At 37.2% G+C, this 12307-nt stretch overlaps 1 protein-coding gene across 2 annotated transcripts in view; it reads left to right on the top strand.

Moving 5' to 3' along the window:
- Positions 1 to 12307, top strand: part of UBN2 (ubinuclein 2) — an 84993-nt gene that overhangs the window by 48376 nt on the left and 24310 nt on the right. For both annotated transcript variants that reach the window (XM_032401479.1, XM_032401477.1), the window contains exons 13-14: positions 1530 to 1572; positions 5512 to 7059. In XM_032401479.1, coding sequence (XP_032257370.1) covers positions 1530 to 1572; positions 5512 to 7059 — 1591 coding nt within the window. The remainder of the gene's footprint in view (positions 1 to 1529; positions 1573 to 5511; positions 7060 to 12307) is intronic.

The raw sequence follows: 12307 nt of genomic DNA, 5'->3' as shown, positions 1-12307 counted from the left end.
AGTGTTTTATTCCACAAAATTAACTTATTCTTCATTTCTTTCCCTTCTTTTTAAAACTAGGTATTTCCTTAGTGATGTGATTACTAAAGAAAGGTCTTTTAACCTGATAGGAAGTAGTAAAAAGCTGGGGGTTTTGTGGTTATATTTTTGGGTGAATACGGGTTGACTTCAAGAATTTTATTTTTACCTACAACTTAGAGCTATTGCTCTGTAGCTTAGAAGTGTAGTAATAGTTAATAAAATATTAAATTAGCAAGTTACTGAGAATTTATGGATCACTATAATTCAATATTCTAAGAGGTCTGGTTAACAACTGGGTAACCTTACAAAATTCTGTCTCTTTATACAATTATAATGGAAATTTTTACAACTGTTAGGAAGGACACTTTGTTAGCATACTGTTAGATTTGTATTGAGTTGGTTGTGGTTGTCAGTTTTTGCTATTCTTGTTTATTGCTGGTGGTTTAGTTATCCTGGGGCAGGGGATACATAGGTACTGGTATCAATAATATTTCTGGCCTTTAATTTCCCCATAGTTCTAAAACACATATGTGTTACAATTCAGGTATGAGGAATTCCTTTAAACCTAAAGCAGATGTTTACAGAGATCCTTTTCCCCAGTTTTTTTTTTTTTTTAGTAGCTTTATCACTATGACTAACTTGTGTTTTGTATCAGAAAGTGGAAATCTATGGGATACGTGGGCCTGGACATCTTTTGCCCCAATGGTCTTTATCAAAAAAACTTTGAAAATTACTGTTGCCTTAATGAAGTCGTAGACTGACAATTTTAATCAAGATATTTGTTAATTTAATGGATGACATTTCAACTTAGTGAAGTAGAAATACTCAGTGTGAGGTATTTTAGCTTGTTAATCCTTTAATTATTCAACAGACATGGAGTACTTTCTCTTATTATGGAACCCATAAGATTTTCTTCAAACTTTTTCACACTGGTTCCCACAGGTTTCAGGTTACATAGTATTTTTCTTGCCTTTTTTCCCCTGTCATTTTGACATTTTTTATTTGAATTTTTATATTAAAATATTTTTCTCTAAAAACAAAGATTTGTTTTGTTTTTAAAATGATATCTCATTTACAACATCTTGACAATGGTTCTCCTCAAATTATGGTTTAATTTGAGCTGAAAGTTTCTTGAAGCTCTGTTTTCCTATAAATAATTATAAATTCTTACCAGTTCTTTGAAGTGAGTCTCCTTAGGCAGCTTTGTTACCCTATCTTGAGGTTTTGTTTTTTTTTTTAATTTTGAGTATTTACATTTAATTTTTAAAAAACCTTTATCTACCATTGATATTTTGCTAATGGTTTGGCCTTTTTTCCAGTTGATTGAAATTGGAGGAAATATTACTGTATATTCACATATAAACTGAGCACTTATATATAGTTCCTTCCTTCATAGAGTTTTCCAAATAGCATAAGAAGTTACTTACCCATGTAATGACAATATTATAATTTCCTAATGGTGACCTAACTGCTACTGAAATGGCCTCCTTTTTTATCTTTTGTCTTAGGGCAAAGAAAAAGGTGATTCCTGCACCTAAACCCAAAGTGAAGGTAAGTATTGAACCAAATCTTTAATTAGTCATAATTGGGGAATGCTGAAATACATTCTTAAGATGCAAAGGATATATGTATTTGGCATAGGTGGATAGGTACTATATTTTTAAGAAGGGTATTTTTTAAGTTTTGTAAAAATCCTAGAACCATTGTATTTCAGAGAATTAAATTGTAAGATTTAACCTAATAAAAGTTAGAAGCGTTCTATAAAATATAACAAATATCCTTTAAAAGCATAGTTGAGATTGCAAATAGATAATAGAAATCCCTAAGTCCCAAAACAAAGAAGAAGCTGCCAGAGTGTTAATCTGTCATTGAAACTTTGGTTGCCTTTAGGCGCATTTGCTGATTTTTATCCATCACTTTATGGTTTATTTTTAAATTTCTTCTCAGACCACAGCAGATGGGGGTATCTTCGCCTTATATAGGTTAGGAATTAGACTGAAACTCTGTGTAAACCTGGGACTTTCAAAGGGTAACATGTTTAGTAAAAGAAAGGACTAGAAAAGAAATCCACTCACCAGCAGAAAGATTAAGGAACTTGGGTGTCTTGGCCTGAGTTCTAGATTAGGGGAAGGAAGTCCTTCCTGAGAATTTTCCCTGGTTTAGGAGTTTAATTTACACTGCCTACAAGACCTGGGAAATCCTCAAGCTTTGAAAATAACTTAAAGGGATATTAGATTAGTTATTAACCCAAGGCAAATGGCAAATCAAACTCTCTCTGGAAAAATGCAGTTTCATCCCCGGCCCCAAAGGCTTACCACATATATACCGTGTCAAACATGACCTTAAAATGTGAAAACATAGAATACATAAGGAAGTAAGTTACTATGAGTGAGAGTCAGCAGAAACATCCAACAGAATTAGATCCCTGAGAAGGGCAAGTGATGGATTTATTGGGTTTAGAACATAAAGGAATTTAACTTGTTTAATATGTAAAGAAGGAGAAGAAGGGATAAAAAAAATACTAAAATAGACAAAGCAGAGTTGAAAAAGAATCACGTATAATCTATAGAAGTGAAAATTGTAATCATTTGAAAGTAAAATTGTAAAGAAAGCCCACACCCTTTAGGTTTTAGACTTTCCCCATAGCCTTCATCTCTTTGAATAAATGAGTTTCTTGGCTTATGAGATTATGGCCAGAAGGTCAATATTTGTTATTCTCTAGCCTTCTTAACTTTTAGTATTAGAGGTTCTTTGAATACAGAGTAAATAGTCTTCTTTTTCTTACCTACCTCATTTGTCTTCTAATCCAAATAATATTGAACCAGTATTTCATCACATCTGTTGAGTTCATGCTTTGCTTTGACACTGTATTTTTAAACTCCTAATACTCTCCATAAAGTGTTGGTTAAATTTTGATACATCTATTCAAACATATGATTATCAGAATTCTAATAATGACAGGGATGGTATAGGGGAATTGCCTATTTTGTTTGTCTTTGTGATTAAATTACTGTTTCCTTTTCCCCAAATGGAAAAACTATATTGCTGATTTGTGTTTTTCCTACCCTACCACCCCTCAAATACCTATTTTAGTTATAAAGGTAATATAAGGAAGTACAGTAGAAAATGCAAATACAAAAAAGTAAGAAGGAGAAAAGTAAAAGTATCCAGGAAAAAAAGCTCTTCCTTTCTAGTACACTTCTGGAGCTCTGTCCTTGCCACCCCTCCTTCGATCCATCCAAATAGCTATTCATTTATTCAGATTGAATTAACATTTTATAAATGGGATAACCTGCTTTTTAGACTCAAATATATACCCTGGACAATTTATCTCTGCTAGTATAAATTTATATAGTACCCTGGTGGGTGGATTTAACATTATCCTAGAAGAAAAAATTAATTCAGGGGCACCTGGCTGGCTCAGTCAGAAGAGCATATGATTCTTGATTTCAGGGTTGTGAGTTCAAGCTGCACATTGGGCCCAGAACTTAAAATAAATAAATAGTAAATAAAAATGAAACCAGTATATTCTTTAAAAAAAATTAAAAGTTCCTTTAAAAAAGTTTTATATTGGTAATGCTATCATTATGATTCCAATACATTCCCCCACCCTCAGTTTGTATACTTTTTTAATAAAAAAGGTATTTTCACGGCCTGTCAAGCAGACGTGTCTCATATGTATTACCCATTCATCCTAACAGACAATTTTTTTTTTTTAAGATTTTTATTTATTATTGAGAGAGAGAGAGAGCATGAGAGGGAGGAGGGTCAGAGAGAGAAGCAGACTCCCTGCTGAGCAGGGAGCCCGATGCGGGACTCGATCCTGGGACTCCAGGATCATGACCTGAGCCGAAGGCAGTTGCTTAACCAACTGAGCCACCCAGGCGCCCCTTAACAGACAATTTTGACCTTAGTGCAGTTACACTACAAAATTCTGAGAGGCAGTGGAGTTTTCAATCAGGGCTTTTAGACTAGCAGCTTAGAAAAATTGCTGAGGAAGTTAGAGTTTAACAGCCTTCTTACCAGCTTCTTTACTGTAATACCTTAGAAGGTGATGGTAAAGACACTTCCTCTCCATTCTTTCCCCACTATGGTTAAGGTAAGTGCTGTGATTGTATAAATTAATGTGTAATTTAAGACTTTGGGTTTAGGTTTATTTGGGTTTGTTTTTAAGAGACTAATCAAAGAAACTTTGAAGTGCTTTTTATGTAATAGTTTTATTTCTTCTTAATCTTAAAAATGATATGGGACGCCTGGGTGGCTCAGTCAGTTGGGCGTCTGCCTTCGGCTCGGGTCATGATTCCAGGGTCCTGGGATCGAGTCCTGCATCAGGCTCCTTGCTCGGCGGGGAGCCTGCTTCCATCTCTCCCTCTGCCTGCCGCTCCCCCCCACTTGTGCTCTCTCTCTCTCAGAAATAAATAAATAAAATCTTAAAAAAAAAAATCTAAAAAATGACATGAGTCGAATATTTTATATTTCCCTTTTAAGGGAAACAGCTTTTTTTTTTTTTTTTTTAGATTTTATTTATTAGAGAGAGACAGAGCACGAGGGGGTGGGGGGAGGGAGAGCTCCGCTTTGAGCTCGGAGACTCACACAGGCCTGATCTCAGGACCCTGAGCCAAAACCAAGAGTCGGAAGCCCAACCAACTAATACATTAGTCCCAGGCACCCCGAAACAGTTACTTTTAAATTCTTTTGCTCTTGGAATATTTTAAATTCTGCTCTAATTCTCTTTTTTCTTCCTTGAATTTTAAGAAACTTAATTTTTTTGGGAAAAAAAAAATTCTCTTAGGTATTCAGAATTTTAATTCCCATAACCTTGTTTTCTTAGTGTATAGTGCCTTGCTCATAGTAAACATTTAGTAAATATATGTTGAATAAATTACAAATGACCATAATGAATAGAAGACTTAATTTAAGTATGCTTGGATTGAATCCCAGTTTATGTACCACTTCTCTACGTACTGGCTATGAGTGGCTATAGGACAGGGCATACAGCGGCAGAAACACAAGGGAGCAGAAAGTGAGGGTCAGTATCGTAGCAAAGCATACTGGAGAAGAAGGGCAGAGTCTTAGAATAAAGGCAGAATTTCTCCTAGGTACAAGGAGAATAAAAAGAGAATAGTCCCTGAACAGATGGATTTGGAATAGTATCTGAAGATCTGATGCAGGTGGGGTGGGGTGAGGGAGGGTTTCGCCAATTATGCAACTAGTATACGAATATTCCTTTGGCTTGGTGTCAAGTTTTCTTAGAAGAGCTTCCTAAGGTACGGCAGCTGTGTGCACTGTATCAGATGCTTTGGCTTCTGAACGGTTCAGTCAAGAGCTCTATCCTGAGAACTGTTCTGGTTTTTTCAGTCTAAAGATTTCCAATAGAATTTTAATCATTGTGAGAAGTTCTTAGTCCTTTAAAAAAAAACAAAAAAACTAATACTTAGTAATTATTTATTAATCATTTAATTTGTTCCAATATAATGCCGTTTATGCTAGGAGTGTAGTCCAAAAAAGGACCAGAAAACTCCTGCATCGTTGGTGGCTTCAGTTGGTGGTCCCTCAACGAGCTCTAGCACATCTGCCGTGGCCTCCACCAGCTCTAGCTCCACACCAGCCCAGGAGACGATCTGCCTGGATGACTCACTAGATGAAGACCTTTCTTTCCATCCACCTGCACTGGATCTTGTTTCTGAAGCTTTAGCTGTTATCAACAATGGGAACAAAGGCCCTCCAGCTGGCTCAAGGATAAGCATGCCAACTGCAAAACCTCGTCCAGGACTGAGAGAAGAAAAATTAGCAAGTATCATGAGTAAGTTGCCGCTGGCTGCTCCTAAAAAACTAGATTCTCCTCAGACTGCACATTCATCAAGTCTTATTGCTGGTCACACAGGGCCAGTACCAAAGAAACCCCAGGATTTAGCTCATACTGGCATCTCTTCAGGCCTTATTGCTGGTTCTTCAATTCAGAACCCTAAAGTTTCCTTGGAACCTTTGCCAGCCAGGCTGCTTCAACAAGGACTACAGAGGTCGAGTCAGATTCATGCTTCTTCCTCTTCCCAGACCCATGTGTCCTCTTCCCAAGCCCAAGTTGCTGCCTCCTCTCACGCTCTGGGGACACCAGAGGCCCAGGATGCTTCTTCGTTAACACAAGTAACAAAGGTGCACCAGCATTCAGCTGTCCAGCAAAACTATGTGTCTCCATTACAAGCAACCATTAGTAAATCACAGACCAACCCGGTGGTGAAGTTAAGTAATAATCCCCAACTTGCCTGTTCATCCCCGCTTATTAAGACTTCAGATAAGCCACTTATGTACCGCCTTCCCTTATCTGCTCCCTCACCTGGAAATGGTTCTCAAGGGCCCCACCCCCTGGTTTCTAGGACAGTGCCCAGCACCACTACCTCCAGTAACTATTTAGCCAAGGCAATGGTGTCACAGATGTCCACGCAGGGTTTCAAGTCTCCCTTCTCAATGGCTGCATCCCCCAAACTTGCCGCGTCTCCAAAACCTGCCACATCTCCTAAACCCTTGCCCTCACCTAAGCCTTCTGCCTCACCCAAGCCCTCTCTGTCAGCTAAGCCTTCAGTATCAACGAAACTTATTTCTAAGTCCAACCCCACTCCCAAGCCTCCTGTACCCCCAAGCTCTTCCAGTCCAAATGCACTAGTAGCCCAGAGTAGCCACTCCAGCAGTAACAACCCAGTCCATAAACAACCCAGTGGGATAAACCTCAGCAGACAGTCGCCCACCTTGAATTTGCTGCCCTCTAATCGCACTTCAGGCCTTCCATCCACAAAAAATCTTCAGGCCCCTTCAAAGCTCACAAATTCCTCATCCGCTGGAACTGTTGGGAAGAATAGCTTGAGTGGGATTGCAGTGAATGTACCTGCCAGCAGAGGTAGCAGCCTAAACTCAAGCGGAGCGAATAGGACTAGTCTCTCTGGGGGGACAGGAAGTGGAACACAGGGTGCTACTAAACCGTCGTCTACTCCACATAGACCATCCTCTGCCTCAGGGTCTTCAGTGGTAACAGCCAGTGTGCAGGTATGTATGTTACGTACGTTCGTGGGATAAAGTATAAGATTGTGCGGTCTTTCCTGTGAGTCCGTTTAATAACTATGTACGTAGGTTGTTCGTAATAGTTTATTACAGCTTATGGCCAAGGAATGTTCCTGATGTTCACATCACAGTAATGGGGATACTTGGTGGATGAGGTTTTTGTTGGGATGTCATTTTTTCTTCCAGGTAAAGTAGCACATACGACTTTTGCAATTTTTGAAAAACACATAATGCATATTTAAAATATGTTGTCAAAATTCACAACAAAGTAGTAACTTACGAGTTTAACATACCCTCACTTGTCTCCTTTCTCCCTCTCTCTAGTCCCCTTTCTCCTGTCAACTTTTTTATTTAATCAAATTTATACATTCATGGTTATTTTTTTTTTCCTTTAGCCATTTCTCTTTTCAAATAAAATTCTTATTTGGCATGAATTTTGCAGTTACTCATATGTAATTCTCTGTGTCAAATTACTGTCGACAATCCTTTTATACCACCGGTTTCCCCATTCGTGAGTTTTTAATTTAAATTTATCTCACAGTGGGAGTGCTTCACTCGGAGTCTTTTCAGGAAGACTAACACAAAACTTACTTTACCTTAGCTCCAGCATACCTGATCATTTCTGTGCTGTCACACTTAGGTATGTAGACTTCTCGGGTCCCTAACTGTCTCCTCCCAGTGTTATAAATACTGTTCCACTGACCTTTGCTTAGTATTGAAGATTACAGGGAAGTCTGAGGCCATTCCAATATTTTGTTCCCTTGTATGTGTTTTCTTTGCCTAAATGCTAGTAAGAGTTTCTCCTTTTCCTTGAAATTCAAGTATCCTCAAATTATGGCTAGGTTTTATCTGGAAGTTAATACCTGGTGGCTTTTTCAGCTCAAGAATATTTTGTTCTATGATGTGTTTCATTATCATTTCTGATCCATTTGGCCTAGGTTTGTTGAGAACTCTTTATCACTCATATTTCATCTCTCTCCTTTCCATGTCATCTTCTCTGTCATTGTTTTCATCTTTCTGCTACTCCTTGTATTCTGAGACTTACCAGATTTGTCCTTCATGTGACCAGTTTGATTTCTTTAAGATTCTTCTTCCCTGTCCCCCATCCCAAAAAGTAATACATATTCACTGTAGGCAAATTCACAACAAAGAAAAGTCCCCCATTATCCCACTGCTGTTTATATTTTCCTGGTACTTTTTTGGATTCTTGTCAAGAAAATGGGTTTCATATAATATGCTGTTTCATAACAAGCTTTTTAAAAATATGTAACATTTTGTGATGTTAGTTCTTAGGTTCCCAAGTGTTTTTTGAAAACATGACTTTTGTTGATTTGTGGGATTCCTTGTCTCAGAAAGCGTTCTTTTTACTGCCTCCTGTTGATGCGGAATAGGAGCATCTAATGAAAGAATTTTTACCTTGGTGTTTATAGATATTTTCTGCTCTTCAGTACAAGCTAAGCATTGGTATTCATAAACACACGAAACCCACATCATCGCTCTGCCATTACTGTAGGCTTAGTAATGAATTCATTTATTCCAGAATTCTAATATAAAACAAAATTCAATTAACTGATACTTTACTAGTTGAAATCTAGGATGTTTTATCTGTTTAGTTTTACTTTCATCAGAAATAAAATGAAAAAAAAAACACCCACTGATTAGGGATTGTATGTTAAAATTTAAGTTATAACTAAGGTCTGGGAGTTAGTTCACATTCCTCTTTGTGATACCTTTATTAAAATGTTGACTGTGTTTGACGTTAATCTTCAATTTGAGTAAAGGACAGAATCATAACAGAAATGCCAGTTCCCTGCCACAGGGGTCCCCCTTCCTAGTATCAGTTACTTTTAATTCTCATAGCTTTTTCTGTGTTTTTAAATATTAAGAATGGATGGAAGACAATTTATTCATTTTACTATTATCTCTTAACTTCTTATCATGATAAAGCTTTTAGCTGCCTTTATACCTTTGCCATTCTCCTGAAAGAGTAAAAGTACAACTTTTGGTTAAATCCAGGACTATGTAAAATATTGTCTCTCTTGAGCTAAATCGTAAACTATGGTTTCATTTGCTTTAAGTTTTTGGGTTTTTTTCCTGAAGAAAAATTGTCTTTTTTCCCCCTTCACTTTGAATTTAAGGTTAAATCTTTCTCTAGCCTTTGTCATCTCCAGAGTCTCTCAGTTCTGTCCCCACCCTGCTGCCACCCCCTCAGCTCTCCCCCTCCTGCCAATCCTTCTTGTATTTGATCATCTATCCCAGGAGAACCTAGATACTTAGCATACCAATTCATTTGTCAGCAGGGAACCCATATGGCAAAATTTGTGTTTCCAAAAAGTTAACTACTTTCTTCTAGTTTTCATCCTTTCCAATATGACTTTATGATTTGAAGGCCTTATTGTGCCTGCCTTCAGATCTGATCCTTTTTGTTCTGTCTTACTGGTTTGACTGAAGAAAAGGTCAGTAATTGAATAAGGTTGATCGTAACTTTGGGGGAACCTGTGGTTTGGTTTTTTTTTTTTTTTTTTTTAACGTAGTCTGTCATTGAAACCTCGTGGCCTCTAAATCCTGTCTCTCTAGCACTCTTAACACTAAAAGGAGATTCCCTATCTGTGCCTGCAAAACATTCGGCTCCTGTCTGAAAGGCATCTTCAGCTATCTGTTCATTTGCAGAGTGAAAAGGACAGGCCCCGAGTTTAACAGAAGTTAAAATCTTTCCGGGTTCAGATTATTACCTCTACCTACTTTCTATTTAATAACTTCCTGCTCAAGGCTTTCCTCTTCTTTCTTACCCTTCAACTTACTGATATTCTATGAATCCATTTCTTTGCCACTTTATAATTCCCAAAATAATTAACTCATTAAGCAAATGTTTCTGAGGTATTTAATATGTGCCAGGCACTCTTCTAGGTGCTGGGGAGATAGGGTAAACACCATACTCAGGATCTCTCCGGTCATGGAGCATATATTCCAGGTAGAAAGATAAAACACAAATTTTTAAAAAACATGTTAAGTGCTATGAGAAAATAATATGACAAAGTGTGATTGCTGCTAACATAGGTAAGGGAGTTGGGGACAGCCTCTCTCAGGAGATAACATTTGATCTGAGAATTGAATAAGCAGGCTAGTCATTTGGAGATAGAAGGGAACAAACAGTCCAGGCTAGAGAGATGGTAGGTGTGAAGACACTGAGATAGGAAGGAGCCTGATGTGTAGGTATGCATGGCTGGACTACGGAGAGATGGATAGGTGACGAGGTCTGAGATCAACCAGAACCATGTGATGCAGGACCTTGCAGGTCACGATAAGAACTTGGGGTTTTAATCTGTGCAGTGGGAAGCCATTGGAGGGTCTTCATTGATTTATATTTCAAAATATCCCTCTGGTTGTTGTAGAGAATGGGGGGTGGATGCACTCAGCGAGATAAAATGTGGTTTAAAAAAATTCTCGATAGATAGATAGAATGCCCACTGCAGGAAGAGCATGGTTTTCCTTCATATTTTCCCCTGGGAATGAAATATGGAGGTCGTGGAAGTATTTTTGATTATGGAGCATTATCCTGAACTGTCGGCCTGTTTTAGGTTGACCGCTTCTCTTGTATGCTTTCGAATGATATCAGCAGTAGGATACCTGACTTTTGAAAGGTCTCCATCTTACAGGGAGAGAGAAATTTATAAATGCCATGTAATATTTAGGTAGTCTGATGTTTCATTTTAGTTTTATAAACAAAAGTGGATATGGAAGTTTTTTGAAAGTACAAAATATTATACAGTTATGGCATGGTATCATTTTTTATTGCTCAGTTAATTTGGGAAGTTGCCCTAATTTACGTTTTCCAGCTATTTTAATACTTCAGTTAGCCTTCTCCAGAAAAGCTTGAGTTCTCCTCATTTGCTAATAATGCTATCTAATGTTCCTCTCTAGGGGGCTCCACTTGGGGCACATGGTCTTGGAGTGTGTGCCTCATATTATCCTGAGATTACAAGAGAACTATGATTTTAAAAAAACTCTTTTTAATTCTTAAATTGATGCAGGATACCTTCTATCCAAATTGCTTCAAAGTGTCCTTATTTCTAGCTTAGTAATTCTTTCCAGTGTATCCATTTTGTATATCATGGTTGGCCAGTAAGGGAAAGACTAGAAAATAAGAAAAGTAGCCAAGTCCAAGCATAAAGTGATGAAGGTTTGTACTTAAGTGTTGGAGCAAGTAGTGGTTTTAAAAAAAAAAAAATGGGTATGTTGACAGTGAGTTCACCTTGTCCATTTTTTTATGATGCCTAAAAACTAAGGTTTCAAGCCCTGGTGTTGGGAAAGAATGAGACTACTAATGATAGCATTTTAGATATAGGATGGGGTCACATGATTATAGGAACCGATGAGTTCATCTATTGATGAGTGTTCCATATCCAAGTGCTGTTCCTCCCTGAGCTTTTAGATTTACAGGATTGAAACTGAGATAGGATATAAAATTGAGAGCTAACAAAGGAGATAAGGGAAGGGAAGGCTATTGGAGAAAGAGTGGAAAAACCAGATTCGAAGCCTTCTGGAGGGTATTCTTCATTTTTTGTTTAGCAGTGGCATGGACTGTTAGGTGTAAGAAATGTATCCACTGTGATGTGTATGTATGGGAAGATCACTAAAACTTTTCTCATATATTAACTAAGAAATAAAATGATCAGCCCTTTATTAATAATGTTTACTGGAAAAGGAGTGAGCACACAAAATAAACCTGATAATAGTTAACATTGATTATTGACTTAAAAATATTCGAAGAATTCAGTTTTCTTGACTAAATTTAGAACTGTAAAATTTTTGGCCAGGGAAACTTAGAATTGGTAAGATAAGACTACAAAAGAAAATTCATAGTTGTACAAACTATCATAGATAATATCTGATACTGAGACAATTTTATTATAATGTTTGTTGATAAGTACATGTAGAAAAGAAAGTCAAAATGGGAAAAGATTGCTGAATAGAAAATTGTTCAAAGAATTAAATTAGCTTAATGAAGTGTATTTAACTAATTTCTTAGGGAAAGTTAATGTTATCATATTTCTTTCTGATTTAAATGTACTTTTCATACACATGGCATCAAAGCCCAGATAGAGGAGTAGTATGAAAACACCTTTTACTGCAAGGAGTCTTTAAGTTCTGAAAAGTAGTGAATATGGAAACCAGCTTCCAGGGGTTAAGGAGAAACTAGATAATGTGGGGAATGGAGGGTATCATTTAGTAA

The sequence above is a fragment of the Phoca vitulina genome, unplaced genomic scaffold (assembly GCF_004348235.1).
Source record: "Phoca vitulina isolate PV1807 unplaced genomic scaffold, GSC_HSeal_1.0 scaffold4, whole genome shotgun sequence".
NCBI lineage: Eukaryota > Metazoa > Chordata > Mammalia > Carnivora > Phocidae > Phoca > Phoca vitulina.
This window is presented reverse-complemented; position numbering and strand designations above follow the sequence as displayed.